The sequence below is a fragment of the Dromiciops gliroides genome, chromosome 6 (assembly GCF_019393635.1).
Source record: "Dromiciops gliroides isolate mDroGli1 chromosome 6, mDroGli1.pri, whole genome shotgun sequence".
NCBI classification, from domain to species: domain Eukaryota; kingdom Metazoa; phylum Chordata; class Mammalia; order Microbiotheria; family Microbiotheriidae; genus Dromiciops; species Dromiciops gliroides.
In genome coordinates this window covers 18681987-18699757 of record NC_057866.1, presented here as the reverse complement: position 1 = coordinate 18699757, position 17771 = coordinate 18681987, and the positions used below count along the sequence as shown (strand labels likewise).

General features: G+C 36.9%; 2 protein-coding genes and 1 pseudogene across 2 annotated transcripts; all 3 read right to left on the bottom strand.

The window, feature by feature from the left end:
* Positions 1-1379: 1379 nt before the first annotated feature.
* On the bottom strand, positions 1380-2333 carry LOC122731866 (olfactory receptor 5AL1-like). The gene has a single exon (XM_043972123.1). The coding sequence runs from the start codon at positions 2328-2330 to the stop codon at positions 1380-1382; it is 951 nt and encodes a 316-aa protein (XP_043828058.1). The 5' UTR covers positions 2331-2333.
* A 4403-nt stretch (positions 2334-6736) lies between these two features.
* LOC122731865 (olfactory receptor 8U9) lies at positions 6737-7705 on the bottom strand. Its single transcript, XM_043972122.1, has one exon. The coding sequence runs from the start codon at positions 7694-7696 to the stop codon at positions 6737-6739; it is 960 nt and encodes a 319-aa protein (XP_043828057.1). The 5' UTR covers positions 7697-7705.
* A 7413-nt stretch (positions 7706-15118) lies between these two features.
* On the bottom strand, positions 15119-16063 carry LOC122731864 (annotated as a pseudogene).
* Positions 16064-17771: the final 1708 nt, after the last annotated feature.

Sequence of the window (17771 nt, the reverse complement as noted above, 5' to 3'; positions counted from 1 at the left end):
TTCAATGACACCAAACTTTACCCACACATCAAATAAATGTAAATATTATCAGTATCAGTATTCATTTGAGTAATTGTGTGGTCTTGAAATATGGGACAAAACTATCTCCAAACAACTCTGAAAATGAGGATCACACAGAAAACAATGGTGAGGTGCATGGTATACTTAATGAATAAAAGATATCAACAAAGAAATTCTATAGCATACAATTTATTTTTCCATATCAAATTATCTCAATGATTTAAATATGTCATGATATTCTGTGTGTCCCTAATGCCTAACACAGTACCTTTCATATGAAATAAATTAAATATTTACTGAATGCAACTAAGCATAATTAAATAGAGCTATTTGATATTTTGAGATCAGTTTATTCAGTGATAGTCTACTAATAACACATTCGTATATTCAGTCTCTCAATAAACATTCATTAAGCACCTGATGAGTACCAGGCACTGTGCTAAGTGCTGAGGATACAAAGAAAGGCAAAAGATAGTCACTGCCCTTGAGGAGCTCACATTCAAATGGGGGAGGTAACAAGCAAAAAAATATGTACAAAGAAGTTATATACAGGAAAAAGTGGATAAAATCAACAGAAGGAAAGCAATAGATTTTACGAGGGTTTGGGAATGGTTGGCTATAGAATATATAATTACTCTACTAATTGAAGGAAACTAAGAGGTAGAAATGAAGGAGGTGGACATTCTATACATAGGATATAGTTATAGAAAACTCACAGACCCAAAAATGTAATATTTTATTCAGGGAACAACAAGAAAGCAATTGTTGCTAGATTGAAGAGTAGGTAGAAAGGGAGTAAGGTTGAAGAATATAGGAAAGGTGTGTGGGATGAAGTGTTACAGTTTGAATGGCTTTCAATACTAAGCAAAACATTTTTATTCTGGAGTTAATAGGAAGTCACTGGATTTTACTTAGTGGAGATGAGTGTTATGATTGGACTTACATTTTAGAAAAATCACTTTGGTAGCAGAATGAAAGATAGTTTGGAGTCAGGAGAAATTTGAGGCATTTAGACCCACAAGCAGGATATTGCAATTGTCCAAGTGTGAAGTGTTAAAGGTCTAATAAAGGGTGGTAGCAGTATCATGGGGGAAAAGGTGATTTATTTGAGAGCTGTTGCAAAAGTGCCTTGGCAGCAGATTGGATATGCATATGATAGTAAGTAGTTTGGAATGACCCCTAAGTTGTGAGCCTTGGTTCCTTCCTTACAACAACCCTAGGAAGTAAACAGTGCAATTATTAATACCACCAATTTAGAGATGAAGAAAGTTAGTTTAAAATGGTTTGCCTACAATCATATAAATAGCTGTCTCCAAAGGAAAAATTGAATACCAGTTTCAAGATTAAAGTTCCAAACTCTATGAACAATGCAGTGTTGTGGAACCTACTTTCTTTAGCACTTTCTGCAAGGCATTTTTTACTTCCTTGTTTCTCAGGCTATAGATGAGGGGGTTCAGCATGGGAATTATCACAGTGTAGAAGAGGGAAGCTATTTTATCAGTATCCAAGGAATGACTTGATTTGGGCTGAAGGTACATGAAGATGATGGTACCATAAAATATGGTGATGGATATCAGATGGGAAGAACAGGTAGAAAAGGCTTTCTGTCTCCCCTTAGCAGAGTTGATCCTCAGGATGGAAATAAGGATAAACACATAGGAAATGAGGACAATTAGAAGAGAGAGAAGAGTGTTGAAACCAGCAATGACAAACAGTAGCATTTCTTTGACATTAGTATCAGAACAGGCCAGGGCTACCAAAGGGACATCATCACAGTAGAAATGATTAATGACATTAGAAGAACAGAAAGACAAATGGAATGTAACAGTGGTCTGTAGGATACCAACAAACAAGCCATAACTATATGTGCTGATAACCATTGGGATACAAGCTTTTTGAGACATGACAACTGTGTAGAGTAGGGGATTGCAGATGGCCACATAACGGTCATAGGCCATGACAGAGAGGAGAAACACTTCACAAACTACAAAAGTAATGAAGCATCCCACTTGGATAGCACATGCAAAGAAGCTTATCCTTTTAACCTCCTGCATGAAATTTACCAGCATATTTGGAGTGATGGAAGAAGTATAGCAAAAGTCAACAAAAGCCAGGTGACTCAGGAAAAAATACATGGGGGTATGAAGCTGAGGACTGATCTGGATTAAGAAAATCAAACCAAGGTTTCCCAACACAGTGATCATGTAGATTACTAGAAAAACCCCAAAGAAGAAGTCTTGGAGGTCTCTCCTGTCTGTGAGACCCAGAAGAATGAATTCAGTCAGCATAGAATGATTGCTTGTGGCCATAGAATGCGTGTTTAAGTGTAGCATCCCACACTCGCCAGAGCAAACTCACTAGTAGATCATCTTGGCTTTGCTTGTGATCAGTGGAATGCCAGAAAATGCTTCTTGGACTAGGGATACTTGACAAGGTCTAATAATTGCATTTGGAACTGTCCTAGTCTTTCATTACAATGAGGAATTACTCAGATGGAAATTCAATTTTTTTTAAATCCTCAGACCTCCTATTAAGAAAATAAATAAAATCTTATAAATGTATATTTATGATTCAATTCTACATTCCAACAATTGAAAACTGTCCATGACACTTAGTCAAAGGGACAGGTCATGAGAAATATAGCTAGAAAGGATTTCATAAATCATCTAGTTCAATACTTTCATTTCTCATGTAAGGAAACTGAAATTCATGGAGAAGAATCGTACGAAATTATACTGGGAGTAACTGACCAACCCTAGAATCAAATTCATGTTTTCAGAATCCACATTCAGTGACATTTCCTCTCTGCCACATGGTGCTACAAGCTAAAAGTAGACATTTTTGAATCACAAGTATTCCTCCATTCATGGGTGACAAATACTAGCATATTATTAAAGGAAAGTATAATGTCTAAGGGTTAGAAGTGAAAAGTGCTACTGTAGATCTCTGGAGCTGCAGTCAGAAGACCTGGATCCAGTAGTCTCTCTGTCATTTGCTCTTTTGCTGACATTGAACAAGTAAGTAACTTATCCTCTCTAAATCTCACTTTCCACTTCTATCAAACCAGTTATATTAAATGCATTGCTTCCCTCACAGGGTTCTTGGTAAATATCAAGTGAGATTATGAGTGGATAAGTGGTTTGTAAATTTTAAAACATTAGAAAAATGCAAGATTTTATTTTATTCTCCTCATATATACCCTCCCACAAAGTGGTAGTTTCCACATGACAAAGGGAAGAAAGGGTTCATAGGGTTGGTTCCTTTTAGCAATTATTATATCTTTGCTCCTGTATAGAACCTTCAGAATGTGCTACCTAAAATACAGTATCATAATATAAGAGCAGAAAAAAGAAGGAAGCTCATGCATAACCAAACACTAAAATACAAAAAAAAAAAAGATTCTGACAAATTAAATGTTTCATTTTGAGATCTCCATTTTTGTAGAACAGCAGAAGAATGGAAAATTATTTCTCATCCTATCTTTTTATGTTAAAGAACTCTTTCTATCTAGTTATTTCTTCCTTCTGCCTGATTTCCTTGTTCACAATAAAGAAATGACACATTACTTCTATGTCCTACAAAAACCTCAGAGCTGAACATACCTGAGGGGTTCCAGCCTCTGTGAACACCAATGGCTGTGAGACTGTACTGAACCTGACTGCATTTGTCTGAGTTATAATGACTCCCTTGGGATTTTATGCCCATATTACATCATTCCTCTGAAGAAGCAAATGCAATGATTCACCTGCATGCAGAAGAAAGAGAGCATGTTGAAAGAAATCTTCTTCTGTGTCCTACTGAGTAGGGAGTTGGTGTAGCAGAAAGATCACTGATGTTGGAGTCTGATGACGTGGGTCCAAATTCTGGCGTCAATAGTTGCTAGTAGAACTAAGCAAGTTATTTGTCTACTTGGACCCTTGATTTTCTCATCTGTATAATGGGATAACATTTTGATAGCTATTTCACAAGGTTGTGGGGAAAGTATTCTCTTTATCTTGCCATCCAAACAAATGGGACATATGGTGGTAGAATTGGGGGTGGGGGGGGGGAAGACTTGTGTTTTCAGAATCAAAAAGAAAAATTCTAAGAATGGGTGTAGTGAGGACATTGTGGGAGGATGAATGGGACTTTCCTGTTAGAATATATGATCAGGTGACATGGAACACACATATGTGCTCTAGGAAACAACATCGATTTTGACATTTTTTACCTTATCTAAAGACAAGAGAATTATAGCTCTATGGCTGAAAGGGTCTTCAGAAGTTAATAATAGAATGTCTAGGTTTTATATAATAAAAAGACTGAGGGCCATTAATGTTTTGACTTGACTAAAGTCAAACACAAGCAGGGAGTGTCACAGGTGATGGTTTAATCTAGGTTTTGTGACCCCAAAGGCAGTGCTCTTATTACCCCATCATAAAATCCTAAAGCACCAGGTTGTTATTTTCATGAATAGTCTTAAAATTCTTCTTATATTGAGTTTTTATAACAATGGTCCATATAGGTCTAAAAGTCAATCAAAGCAAGGCTAAGATGAAAAAAAAGATAGTGGGTCTCAAACCAAGTGAATACTCTCCCTTTTTCCATTTCTTAAGACGATTTTTCATGGAAACAGCAAGATTATGACTTAGGTCTGGGGATCTTTTAGACCTCTTTAATTTAGTCTATTATTACAGAGAGCAATGGATATGAACAAGCACCATAAATATTCTGAAGACTTTATTAAATTTCAGTGGTCTAGTATTTCTTGACAATTACAATGACACTTTCCCTTGGGAATTTAGCATAAGGTACTAATTAATGTGTTCTAACCAGGAAATGGGTTGACTTGTCATGTACTGAGTTCTATATCACTGAACAGATGCAAGTAAAAACCTTGTGATGTAGTGTTGGGGAGAGGAGGAGGCATCTGACTTTGCTAATTTTTATTCATTTGATCTTTTGGGAATCACAAATTCCTCTTCTTCAAAATAAGTAGCTTCAATTAAAAGCATCCTTCTTTATCATTTTGTTTTGTTTCACAGACCCATTTGGCAGTCTTGTGAATCCTATGAACCCTATCTCAGAATAATGTTTTTAGAGGTATAACATAAAATGCATAGAATTACAAAGAAAAACAATTTTATTGAAATACATATTTTAAATGTATTAAAAAATAAAGCACCCTTAAAATAATGAAGAGCTCTACAAATGTCAGCTATTATTGTTTAAAGGTGACTCTGTCATGATTAGAATAAAACTACTGAAATGCAAAGAAAATAAAGGTACAATATTTTAATAATGTAAATAGCATTTAAAGGTAATCATTCTCTCTCTCTCTCTCTCTCTCTCTCTCTCTCTCTCTCTCTCTCTCTCTCTCTCTTTTTTTGCAGGGCCATGATTGTTAAGTGACTGGCCCAGGGTCACACAGCTAGTAATTATCAAGTGTCTGAGGCTGGATTTGAACTCAGGTCCTCCTAAATCCAGGGCGGGTGCTCTATCCACTGCACCACCTAACTGCCCCCTAAAAGTAATCATTTTTATGCCAATATCAATATCCCAATGAAACCCTGAGGTTGGGGTAAGGAAAGAGGCCAGAGAAATGAATATGTCAAGAAGATTCATAAAGACTTCAGAGGCAATTGGAAGGACTATGTGCCATACTGGACACTTGGTTGCTATTTTACAATCCCCTCTTCCTGTTTGCCCCTACTTCCTTCCTCAGTACAACCATTCTTTTTTGAGAAAGTCTTCAGGGAAATAAATGACTATAGATTGAGCTATCAGGATAGTTCTCTTTATAAAGTTCAGTCCTAGAGTCACAGTTTTTGGATTGTTTTGGTTTGATTTTGGTTTTGTTTGGTTGTTTGTTTTAGTAGGAATGATACTGTCACATGATAACAATTCAGCTCTCTTTGAGGAAGGACATGGAAGGGAGTGTATTGGGCCTTTGGACCCAGGTACAATGCTAGTTTCTCTCAGATGTTCTCGTAATCTGCTGGTCTGCTTATAATCTGCTGGTAAAAAAAAGATGGGGCTTGCCAAAGGGTCCTTATGAAGGCTCAAAGGCTAGGGAAAATTCTAGAACCAGCACTACGGCATCTCTCTCCCAGTACCTGCAAGACCTGAAGAGACTATCACAGAAGAGGGATCAAATGCATTTGAAGTACATTTAAACAAGGAACCCATAACAATGAATACGATTTTGTTTTCCAATCAGCAACATACTACTTCATTTGAAACTTTTGTGAACAGCATGTTTTTACATTCCCCACCTTACCCCATTCCAAATGTGAGGTTCAGTATGTGGCCAAGCTTGCTTCCATGATGACAAATTTGGTGATGAGGTGAGGTGAGGAATAGGAGGTTTATGGACATCTCTACACCTGGATTTCCCAGGAAGACCTCCAGGGTACTTAACTCAATCTCGGATCCATTGGAATATCTTGTGTGCATCCTTCTTAAGTGTCCCCCTTATTTTTGTGAATATTTTACCACAGCAAGGCTGGTTTACTTTACGCTCTTTTTATGAGCTACATGTTTCTTTTTACCAGGCTTTCAGTTTTTCCAAACCTTCCTGCTTAGTTATTAAGACAATATGGTAGGGGAGGACTTTTGGAATAGATGATTTCCAGTCTTTTGGATTGGTAACACTCTACAATTTTATATTTGCTTTTCATTATACATCAAAAAATGTTCAGAGCAAGAAGAAAACAATAAGAGTAACAGTTCTCTATCAATTTTTCAATTTTATTATAATAAGGCCATGCTTGCTATTGCTTAAGGCCCTCTTCAAAGCATCTTTTACCTCTTTGTTTCTCAAACTGTAGATAAGGGGATTTAACATGGGAATGATGACTGTATAAAAGACTGAGGCCATCTTATCTGTATCAAGGGAATGGTTTGAGCTGGGCTGTAAGTACATAAATATCAAGGTCCCATAGAAAATGGTGACTGCCACCATATGTGAGCCACAGGTGGAGAAGGCTTTGCGCCTGCCCTCAGCTGATTGCATCTTTAGAATCGCAGAAATGATATACATGTAGGAGACAAAGACAACCATAAGAGAAGAGATAAACATGATCCCTGCGCATGCAAAAATCCATATTTGTTTGGAGTAGGTGTCAGAACAGGACAGCCTCAAGAGAGGCATGTCATCACAGTAGAAATGGTTGATAATATTGGAACCACAGTAGGAGAGGCGGAAAGTAAGGATAACATGGAATAATGCAACCAGAAAGCTATAGCTATAAGGTACAGCTACAAGCTGAATACAGATTTTAGGAGACATTAAAACCATATAAAGCAAAGGGTTGCAAATGGCCACATAACGATCATAGGCCATGGAAGCTAGCAGCAAGCATTCTGCTGTCATGAAGGCAAGAAAGCAACCTAATTGGGCAGCACACGCATTGAAAGAAATAGTATTTTTCTCATACAAAAAATTCCCCAACATCTTGGGAGTAATGGTGGAAGAATAGCAGAAATCAACAAAAGCAAGGTGACTCAGGAAGAAATACATTGGAGTTTTTAGTCGTGAGTCCATTCTGATGACTATGATGAGACCCAGATTGCCGACCACTGTGAACACATAGATAGACAAAAACACCACAAAGAGGGGAGTCTTCAGCTCCTGCTTGTCAGTGATGCCCAAGAGAATGAACTCCGTCACCCCAGTGAAATTAATCTCAGCCATTTATTCCATCTGGAAGCCTGGAGGAAGGAAGACATAAATAAAAGAAGTCAGATTCTAGGTTCTTCTTGTCTAATAGTATTCTTAATCACTGCCTTCATTATCATAGCTAGGAATAATTGTTCATAGTAAGAAAGCATTCTTTTGTCTTTTAAATTTGGGGGGGGACGGGGCAATGGGGGTTAAGTGACTTGCCCAGGGTCACACAGCTAGTAAGTGTTAAGTGTCTGAGGCCGGATTTTAACTCAGGTCCTCCTGAATCCAGGGCCGATGCTTTATCCACTGCACCAACTAGGCATTTATTATAACCAGTTTACTATTAAATAAAGTGGCTCATAGAGTTTTCCAAGATAGTATATCTAACAAATATCAGCATACATAGCTTAGAGTCTTGGCTATGATCACCAGTCTTAGAGTTTTTCCAATATGTAATGCTGTATTACCCTCAGTACATAATAAATTTCATATTTGCTTATGCTGATATGTACTTTGTGTAGTTACTATTATGGCCACTTTTTTCCCAAAATCTCTCTCTGTGTCTCTGTGTCTCTTTCTGTCTTTGTCTCATTCTGTTTCTGCCTCTCTCTGTCTCTCTTTCCCCCTTCTCTCTGTCTCTCTGCTTCTGTCTGTCTCTCTATCTCGGTCTTTCTCTCTTTCTCTTATTCTCTCTTCTCTCTTTCTGTATTTCTCCTTTCCTTCCCCTCTTTTTTTCCCCTTATATCTCTTGGATATGTGAATCCAAGCTTATTTTGTTGTCCAAATATTATTTATCATCCTGAATTTTGCTTGGTATTATTATTTATATACATTATTTTAGGATAACTATTATATAGAGACAATATTTTGGTTGAATTTTAGTAACCCCCAATAATGAAAAAGAAAAGATGATGAAAAGGGAAATCAACAGTGGAGCTAATACAATCATATTGGTCTTTCACATTAGGTTGTTTATTGTTTCCTTTTTATCACATTCCATATCTTATCAGCTGCTATCTTGCGGATTCTATCTAAATTCTGTCTCTCATATTATTTCCTTTCTTTCTACTCCCATAGCTATCACATTGATTTGTGTGCTCATAAATTCTTTCCTGCAGTGTTACAAAATTCCTCCTGTTAGTGTTTTCACTGTCTAGTACATCCTTCATGCAACTGTGAGTGAGATTTTCCCTCTCCCTTAGTTATAAGAGATTTACTATAGTTATAAGTGATTTAATTAAGATAATAATAACTGTATTAAATAAAATTGTGATGTATTATATTTAGATATCATTTTATTACAATTATATTAATAGGTTAAGTCTCTCTTCTAAATAACTTTCAAATGTCAAGCATTAAGTAATATCTGAAGATACAGTAGTCAGCAAAATTATATTTTAGAAACTATGAGTGACACGCTTGACTCAAGGAGTTCACGAAGCTCACTAGTGGCATGCTTGACTAATAGAAGGGTCATGCAGCATGACTATGACCCACCCTGTTTTCATCATAAGACTAATAAGAGTATTGAAAAATGCTGACATTATGGTCACATAGGCAGTTTCCCATATTTCCTAAGACTATGCTTTAATTTTAGAAATTAATAATTAAGATTAATACTATGTTATATAAGTGCAACTTGTGGAAGGGTATATAAACCCATGGATTTTGCCGCTCTGGGTCTTTCAGGTCCAACCCCTGGATGACTGGCTTTATGATAAGATGAGGCAGCCTTCTCCCAATGAACCTATTTGCTTCATCCTGGAGACTTTGTTATTTCTGTTCCTCCATTAGAATTAGAAATTTTCCCAACACCACTTCCCAGATGGTATTGCTAAATTATGGATCAGAACTTGTCACTATCGGTCCACAATATTATCAGTGCCTCCTTATTACTTCCATGATAAAAGATAAAATGCTCAGCATGACATCTAAAACCTTCACAATCTACATCCCATCTCCATTTCCAATATAAATTCATATTAATCCCTATCACAGACTCTTCTTTCTTGTCTAGCTATCATGTTTGTTGTTGGCTAGAATCAGGATATATCTCCTACCAGTATGCTTTTGTATAAGTGCTTTCCCACATGGAGAAGGCTCTGTTTCTCCACTTTGATCTCTTAGAATCCTTATCTCTATTCAAGGCCATTTAAGTGCTAGCTCCTACATAAAACTTTAGTCTAATCTCAGTTGATAGGTCCTTCTTTACCTCCCAAATAGTGTTGTAATTGTCCTCTATTCTTTTTCTTATCACAAGAATTGATTAAGGGCCTATTAAGTGTCAGGCAAGGTGTTAAGTACTAGAGATAAAATACAAAGTTGAAATAACTCCTGCCACTAGACTATTTTTGCTAGTTCAATGGTTATTAAACTGTTCATAAATCTGCTGTTTGATTGATCTAGCTAATCAGCCATGAACAATGTACTTTGGTACAGTGGTAAAAGTTCTGGCTCTGCAATTGGAAGATCAGCATTCAAATCTTGATTCTTCTTTAACTTATTCCTGGATTGACTTTGGGCCAATCATTTACTCTCTCTGGATGTAGTAAGTCTGTTTCTGTAAAATGAGAAGGCTGGACAAGGTAATTTAGAAGGTCCCTCCCAGTTATAAATTGGTAATCCTATTTGATCAAAACTATTCAATGAGATGTTTGTATGGGTTTAGCCTAAGGACTCAGTAATCACCAAATATTTCATAAACTAGGCAAGATTCTTTATTTGAATATTCCCATCTATATTCTACATATCTGGCACATACCCAATTATTTACATGTTGTCTCTGTCACTAGAATGTGGCCTGTCTGCTGGCAGAGATGATGTTTTTGTCTTTCTTTGTATCCCCAGCATTGGTATCCTGTACACCATGCGGAATAGATGCTTATTGATTGAAAATAAGCTGAGGAATTATCACTTCAATTTTTCTCCTAATTAACTAGTGTGAAATTTTCTATTGAAATTATCCAATGAAATAAAATCATACAAATTACTTACCTGATTGACTAGATTATGTTGTTAAAATGTTAAACAGCTAGTCAGAATTCTCAAATTTTCTGGAGCATTTTGAATTGCATAGGGTAAGCAAGAAGCTCCCCAGAAATTCAGAGAATGGCAACAGAGTACAAGGTTTATTGATGCCTGTGTCCCAAAGGCCCTTAACCCTTACCTGTTCCAGAAGTTCACTGCTCAAACAGGAATTCACAAAGAGATTAATTTTAATCCCTATGGGGAATCCAAAGCAGGTCAGGTGTTAATTAAGGAGCCAGCCTGGGTATTGGAAAAAGTGAGTATCTGAAGCTGCTTCTCACACAAAGAGGATGTAAGGAAACTAACTAGACAGCTGGAAGGAGTTTGGTGATTGCTGGAGAATATCGTCAATAAGCAAGGTCCCTGTTATTCCTTGTTTCCCATTGCTGTTTCCAAACTCTCCTTTTTTACCTTCACTGAGTAAAACCTCCTCCTTTAAGGTTCACAATATAAAATTTATTGATCAATATATGCCCCAGTGTCTATTATTGATAAACTCCAAGATTAGTCTCCTTTCTTCTTCAATAAATTCAGTACTTGGTCATTCCCTTGATCTTACTGTCACCTATAACTGTTCCATTTCCATGTTCATGAACTTTGAAATTCCTTTATCTGATCACACTCCTTTTTCCTCCCATCATGCCCTCTTCTTTCCAACCCTGTACACTGTCCTTCATCTTCACTGTTATCTCTAATATTTCCACACCTTAATTTCTTTTCTTTCTCTACTGGGTGCAGCCTCCTTTTTCATAGGATCAGAGAGCTAAAACCCCAAGGGAACTCAGGGCCACCAGGCATAAGCTCCCCTAAAGTGACATGGAGGAGGCAACTTGCCTAAGGTGACCCAGGATCCTATTGGGAGTCTCTGGAGAGAATAAGAAGGCTAAGATGCAGAGTGATCAAATGACTTGCCCAAGGTCACACAGCTACTAACTATATAAGGAGGGATTGGAACCCAGATCTTGCTGATTGAAAGTCCAGCCCTCTTATCTAATGTGGAACCAGCTGATAATAGGCAAAACCCTGCTTTCTTTTAAAGCCTTCTAGTAAAAAGCAAATACTCATTCCTGAGGTAGCCCATTCTACTTTTGAACAACTAATTTTTATGAAAGTTTCTATACCCCACCCTCAATAGATTTCTCAGGAAAGTGTACCCTGTATTTGTAGCTCTTTTCTCTGGAGACAAGCAACACCAGGCTTGTGCTATGATAGATTTCACAGACTTGAACCCCTCAGTTTCTTCTGCAGGATTGGACAGCCACTCTTCCTTGAATTCATGAATTTTCCCTACTCCTCTCAGCATCAGTATTACTAGATTCCTGTCAAATTCCAGCCATGTTCTCTCTAAATTATAATTTGCAGGACAGACAGACCAAAGAATGTGTCTGGAGTGGGCTAAATCATAGTTGAACCACTCATTCCTTCTGGAAAGTTTTTCCTACTGATGCCTAAGATAGTTTTGGTGACTATCAAGATACACTGTTCTCTTAAATTAAGCTTACAATTACCCTGCTTAAACTTCCTATCATTTGAAAGAAAATGCTGTGTACTATTATCATTCCCATAATGTACTTAACAAATTCAGTTTTTGAACACATCTATTTTATTCATTTCATTTGTACTTCATCATCTTCTAAAGAAAATTAGGAAATGAGCATGGGATTGTAGCTCAGTGGGTTGGAGATGACAAAAAAAAAAGACTTCTTGTCATGGTTGGTGAGATTTGAGGATGTTTTGAAGGACAAAGTTGATAAGGAGAATTTGAAAATGCTTGAGAAAGAATAGATGACTTTTTAAATCCATTTCCTGGAAGAGGCTAGAGGAAAATGGGATTAGGACTAGTGATAAGGTTTAGAATTAGGGAAAAGTAAAGGCATTTTTTTTCTGTAATTAAAGAAAAGCAGGTGAGACTAATTGATGATACAGATGTTCAGAAGTGGAGAATGAATGAATGGTTATAAACAGCAATCCCAGTATTCTCTTAAATAGGAGGATATGGCTATTTGCTTTAAGCCTAGACACTACTAAAGATAGTATAACTAGCAGCTGAGGTTATGTGCTGTATGATGCAATCATGATTGGTAAGTGGTTTTCTTCAGTGATGCTTAGTAGGAACAAGTAAACTAAAAGGTGGAGGTTACTCAGGAAGGAAGATTGGCAAACTGGTAACCTCAGAATGTTAGAAGGCAAGGGATTCTAACAAAGTGGCTAGTAATAAATTTTTTGAAAAGTAAACCATGGATTCAAGACTGGGTTTGGAGTCAAATGAAGTGCCAGTTGGAACCATCTGGAGTATTCAAGGAACAGTTCCTAAGCATAGTAATGAGAGACAAGAAAAGATCTACTGTGAGTGAGAGAGGAGAAGAGATGAAAAGACAAAAGGTTATGGTTGGTGAACAAAAGTTCAAAGTTCAAGAGATTGTAAGCCATGCAATTCTGAAAGGTCATAATGTCTGAGATGTGTGCCCATGCTAGCGAGTGGATGATGTGGTGAAAGGGGAAAGTCATATGACGTAATTTTAAAACATTTCCTCTTTGATCTTGGAACATGTTTTCATAAGAATATTTAAGATGGAATTTCCTAATGTTCAAGTAACTCCAAGGCAAATGACAAAGTCTCATATCATCCCCTGTTTTAGAGGAGCTAAAATGAATCATTTCACTTCCTTCATCTCTCTTATCAAAAACAAAACAAAAACAAAACAAAACTTCCTATTTGACATATTTGCAAGGGTGATAATGTAAAGAGAGAGATCTGTAACTCATGAAACATGCCAGCTTATGATGAAGGAATAGCTAAAAAGGCTGTGGTATTAGTTGTGTTCAGGAATTAACTGCATTTTCCTTTTGTGTGTGTCTGCAGAAGAGAATTTTTAAGGAGGATGTGATAACTATCATCTAATATTGGAAAGATTGTAAGAGGAAAAAGGGTTTAGACTTGATCTTATTATTTCTCTTTTCAAGGATATAGTAGAGCTTTGTATTTATTTCTAATCACTTCTTCGTTATCCACTTCCTTTCATACACTCTCTTTCCAGATAAATGAAATGACTAACTATTCCCTGATTTCTACATTTCATCCCTTATACTTTTTGTTCCAACTTTCTGTCTTTGACAGGGAAACCTCTCCTCTTCATTTGGCCTATTAAAACCCCAAGCTTTCTTGAAGGCTTACCTAAGATACCAACACCTAAGTGAAGCCCTTCTTGAATCCTCTGGTGGTTAGTGCCATCTCCTTCATGAAGTTTATCTTGTTTTTGATTATATCTGTGTATTTTGTATCTTCTCATTCCCCAGGTAGAATATCAGTCCTTTGAGAGCATCAAATAATTTATTTTTGTTTTTGTATTTCCTGGGCATAGCACAGTATTTTGGGTATAATTGATATTTGATAATTTTTTTTAATTAAAGTGAGTCAAAGTTGCATTTTCTCTGAATTTTAAGAGGGAGTAATGGCCCTTATCTGTCATCTAATATATGATAAGGTTTTTGCCTTAATATAAACTTGATAATTTTCAAAACAGAGAATAGAGCCATGCCTTCCTGCCACAGGGCTCAACAATGCCATGATGGTATTATCTAAGACCCTGGAAAAACATGCCTGATTTGGACATGTCTCTTTGAACAGTATTTTCTGGTGTGCTGAACAGCAGGAAATAAGCCTTGGAATGCCATGTTATATGCACACTTTTTCTTCTCCAAGGTTTTCTATGTGCTTTGACCATGTTTAGACCCAAGGATTAGTGAACCTGATTTCCAATAAGAGTTAAGTATTTATTGATATGATTTTCAGAAAAAAAGGAGGATAGGGTTCTTTTATGATAGTAAGTTTGAAACTTGACCATCTTCCCTATGGCTGTCTTGAGAGACAGAGTTTTAAGCCAGTAACAATGGTTTAAGGAAAGATACAATCTAGTGATGTCTTCCATAGAAACTATCCCAAAAGGAACTAAACAAGGAATTTCAGACATCAATGCATCCCCTGAAATATTTGAGGGAAGAGAAGATCAATATTTCATTAAAAGTTTTCTATACAGAATATTTTGATGTGTGAAAGAATCAAATAGGTTTTTTTGTTTTTGTTTTTGTTTTGTTTTATTTTGTTTTCTGAGAGACAGAAAATCCCCAATTAGAATATAGGTTCCTTGAAGGCAGGGATTATTTGATTTGTATCTTTGTATCTCCAATAACTAACCTGGCAAATAGTAAACACTTAATAAGTTGCCTCTGGATATTGATATTGGATGTTCCCATGCTGAAAAATTAGGAGAGATGGCTGACAGATCATTTCCAAAGTCACTTCTACCTTGAACATTTCACCATTTTACAGCATTTCTTTTCATTAAAGAGATTTCACCAAATAATGTTCCAATCAAGGAGACAATAAGAAAATACTACTTTTCCTGAAGTCAATATCTAAGTTTACTTAAAGCCATGACTGTTATTTCTTAAAGTGTTCTTCAGAGCATCCTTCACTTCCTTGTTTCTCAAACTGTAGATCAAGGGATTTAACATGGGAATGATAACTGTATAAAAGACTGAGGCCATCTTATCTGTATCAAGGGAATGGTTTGAGCTGGGCTGTAAGTACATAAATATCAAGGTCCCATAGAAAATGGTGACTGCCACCATATGTGAGCCACAGGTGGAGAAGGCTTTGCTCCTGCCTTCAGCTGATTGCATCTTTAGAATGGCAGAGATAATATACATATAGGAGACAAAGACAACCAAAAAGGAAGCAATAAGCATGACTCCTGCACAAATAAAAATCCATATTTGTTTGGAGTGGGTGTCAGAACAGGACAGCCTCAAGAGAGGCATGTCATCACAGTAGAAATGGTTGATAATGTTAGAACCACAGTAGGAGAGGCGAAAGGTAAGGATAACATGGAATAATGCAACCAGAAAGCTGTAGATATAGGGTATGGCAACAAGCTGAATACAGATTTTAGGAGACATCAGAACCATATAAAGCAAGGGGTTGCAAATGGCCACATAGCGATCATAGGCCATAGAAGCTAGCAACAAGCATTCTGCATCCATGAAAGCAATGAAGCATCCTAGTTGAATAGCACATGCATTGAAAGAAATTGTATTTACTTCATACAAAAAATTCCCCAACATCTTGGGAGTAATGGAGGAAGAATAACAGAAATCTACAAATGCAAGATGACTTAGGAAAAAATACATTGGGGTTTTTAGTCGTGAATTAATTTTGATGACTATGATGAGACCCAGATTTCCCACCACTGTGAACACGTAAATAAAGAAGAACAGCACGAAGAGGGGCATCTTCCACTCCTGCTTGTCAGTGATGCCTAAGAGAATGAACTCAGTCACCTGGGTAAAATTAGCCATTTATTCCATCTGGGAGTTTGGCCAAGATAAAAACAAAGATGAAAGATTAGTTAATTTTCTGGATTTTTCCTTGCCTCTAAATCACACTTTTCATCATTGTCATCATTATCAGAGTGAATGGTAAAAATGGTAAAAATAAAATAAAACCTGGTATGATTACCAAGTAGTGAACTCATAATGATCTTGTGAAGTAGGTTGTATGCATATTAGTATTCCCACTTTATTCTTTGAGGAAATAAAGATACCATTTTACATTTAAAATAATTCCATTAATAAATGTCAAGAAATGGATTTTAATTTTGTCTCTCATTCCAAGTATATATGTGTTCCACTATTCCATACTGCCTTTTGTTCCAAAGCTAAGTGGGGCATGTAGGTAGATTAAGCACTGGCCTTTGAGTCAGGAGGGACCTAAGTTCAAATCTCACCTCAGACATTTAGTAGTTGTGTGACACTGGACAAGTCACTTCCAAATTGTCTTAAACATCACAGGCCATCTCCAGTCATCCTGATGTATGTATTGCCACTGAACCCAGGTGTCTCTGGAGGAGATAGTAAAGTTGGTGACATTGCATAGCCATCGCTTCTTAAATCTAATTCACTGCAAGTCATGCCATCATCCTGATGTCATGGTCTTCTTAGAGAACGAAAAACACAACTATGCACAGCAAAGTTTTTCATCTTGATTTTTGGTAGTTCAGGCTTAGTTTGTAATTGATTCTTGTTCGTGTTTATGTGAGAGACACATTGTTTGGTGTATTGAATGCTCGTCTCTGAGTCGAAAAACCTGGATTCAAATGCTGCTTCTTTCATGGGCTGGCTCTGTGACCCTAGGAACATTCAGTCGATTTCAAGAGAGCTCTTAGGCAATGCATTTCACAGTAGTTGTTGATCTGCATTATTGGGATGTATGTATATATGTATATGATATATACTGCATATGTATATATTTGTATTATATATGTGTATATATATATATAGTATGTATAGGTGTGTGTATGTGTTTGTGTATATATATATATATAAACATACATTTATTCATACATTTAATGAATACACTAGATATTGAGAATACAAAGTAAAATTGAAATTAATCCCTGTTCTTGAGGAATTTACATTCTATAGCGAAGGTGATTCAGCACATTTAGAAATCCACCCCATTTCCCAACCTCTAACATGAAGGTTGAATACCTTGTGTGTAATCAACAATTTGCCAATGAAAGAACTCTGGATGATAGGGGACAGAGCCTAGATGGTGGAGGAAAGGCTGTGACTCTCCCAGCTCCTGACAAACCATCCAAATATACCTCCAAAAATGATGCCAAAAACAACTCTTGGCACAGCATAAGCTACATAAGAAGAGAATGAAACTCTTTTCCAGCCAAAGACAGCTTAATTAGGTGACTGGGATCACCTGATGTTTGGGCTGAGAGAAGAGGGCAGTAGGTGGATCAGGACAAGCCTCCAGCAGGTAGCACCTCCAGAGCCTTGGAATCTTCAGCTGCTTTTTCTGAATCTCAGCTCACACAATGGTGAGGGGGCCAGTGGTTGGGGAGAATAGTTGCAGTCTCTGCTGGAACTGGGGCAGAGCACCCAGGTTCTGAACCAGTAAGCAAACTAGAGAGACTGCCAATCAGTGTGGGAGGGGCACAGGCACACCAATCTTCTAACCATAGAGAATCAGATTTCAATCAGACTTCTGTTTCCAGGTCAAAGA